Below are 1,803 nucleotides of genomic sequence, written 5' to 3' on the forward strand. Positions count from 1 at the left end.
CATGTCGGCGTAGCAGCGAGCTTGACGCGCCGCCGAGTAGGCGACCTCGAACGCTCTATCAAAGTCGAGGAAGCAGTAGGGCGAGAAGATCCAGGGGGCCATACAGGCGTCCGAGGCCCGGAGGCCGGCAATCGAAATCTCAAGAGTCGTCAGCTGGGTGTGCTGGAGCATAGCACCAAAGTTGTTGGGGGCACTCACCGCGGCGCTGGGGGCCGCAAAGGCTCCCGGTAGCGTGATGCTGGGTGCGTCGAGCGCGAGAGCCGCCGTGGAGAGACCAAGAACGAGCTGTTCGTTGAGCCAGTTGGCGAAGAATGCGTGGGCGCCCGTGACGTTAAAGTTGGCCCAGTAATAGTCGTTGGCGAGGTCGACTTGGGAGACTTCAAAGTACAAGACGCTGCTGACAGTTGCAAAAACCGCGTGGCAAAAAGCGAAGCAAGCTTTGATGCGACCCCAGTGCTTCGATGTCAGGCGGCATCTCGCAACAGCCACCGCCGTTGCCTGTACGGAAGGACCCGTGACCTTATCTGTCGTCGCAACATTAATGATGTGGGCACTGATGGTTGTCGGGCTAAAGTCCTTGCGACGGCGCGCTCTCTGGGTCATAGTATTATCGGCCACAAAGTGCCAAAGCGTTAAGTTGAAGACGTACGACTCGGATTTGAACCACACGGGCACCAGACCGCAGAGGACGCACGTCACAAGATCGAACGTGGCGCCGCTTGGGTTCAAAGCCATCGGCATGGCAAACAAAGCCGTTGCACTTGAAAAGTGCAAACTCGGCTCCGCGCCCGAATCCACTGGCCGTCGCCGACACCACATTAGACTCGCTACGACCGTGATGACGACGACACCGACGTGGATGCCCAGTAGCGTCAGCAGTCGGTCGTAGCTGCCCACAGAGATGACACCGCTCGCGCAGAGAAGGCCATAGTCCATATCATTACCGACACACTGTCGGTCGAGCGTAATGGTGAGCGGCACAGGCGCTGTCATATCCAAAACAAGCAGACTCAGCCAGACGACACACGCGCTCCACGGACTGTAGTGAGCAGTCACCTCTCTCGGCAGTAGCACGATGAGCACTTCGTTGACGACGTAGGTTACCCACGTGGCTTCGCCAGCGACGAGCATCGCGTGGCCGATGGAGCGGGGATTGGGCGCCAAGGTGGTGCCCAAGAGCGTCGCTTCCAAGCTCACTTGGGCCGAGCTAAGGAGCAAAAGCGCGCTGATACCGCGGAGAACGACCAGTGGTCGGCCGATCCAGACGGCGCCAACCAACCGGTTGAACCGAAAGAGGTTGAGGCCATGGACATGACCGCGGGCAAAGAAGAGTACGTACAGTATCGTGAGCAAGCCCACAAAGAGAAGGAGGCCTGTTGTGACTTGCACTAGGTAGAGAATCGCAGTTGTCGCCGTCTCGAACGAAGCGTTGCTCGTGATGTACGGCTGACCCGCGTATGCGTTGGAGATGACAGTGACAGAGCCGACGTCGCCCTCGATCGAGAGCACTTCGCGGAGTCCGGCGGCCCACTTGAACAAGATGTGATGGCCAAAGAATAGCCAGTCGAGCAACGGTACATGATCGAGCGCAATATGACTCGAGTTGGGTGTGGCAGCAAACTGAACAAGACTGACGTTCATGGCTCGGACAGCGTCCAAAGCGTCTCGCTGCATCGATAGCATCTCGGGCGGGATGGGCATCGATGCAAGCAGCGACGACGCCGACGACAAGGCATCGAGACACAAGGACGGTGTCAACGTCGTCCTGCACATGTCTGGTATGGTCGTGCCTGACGAGACCAG

The 1,803-nt window shown here is 58.6% G+C and overlaps 1 protein-coding gene across 1 annotated transcript; it reads right to left on the reverse strand.

Annotated features, from left to right (window-relative positions):
- Positions 1-72: 72 nt before the first annotated feature.
- On the reverse strand, positions 73-1,803 carry SDRG_16832 (hypothetical protein; the record flags this gene model as incomplete). Its single annotated transcript, XM_008623054.1, has 1 exon — positions 73-1,803. A coding segment is annotated over exon 1 (1,701 nt), but the record flags the coding sequence as incomplete, so codon positions are not given.

This window comes from Saprolegnia diclina (genome assembly GCF_000281045.1).
Source record: "Saprolegnia diclina VS20 unplaced genomic scaffold supercont1.156, whole genome shotgun sequence".
Lineage (NCBI taxonomy): Eukaryota > Oomycota > Saprolegniomycetes > Saprolegniales > Saprolegniaceae > Saprolegnia > Saprolegnia diclina.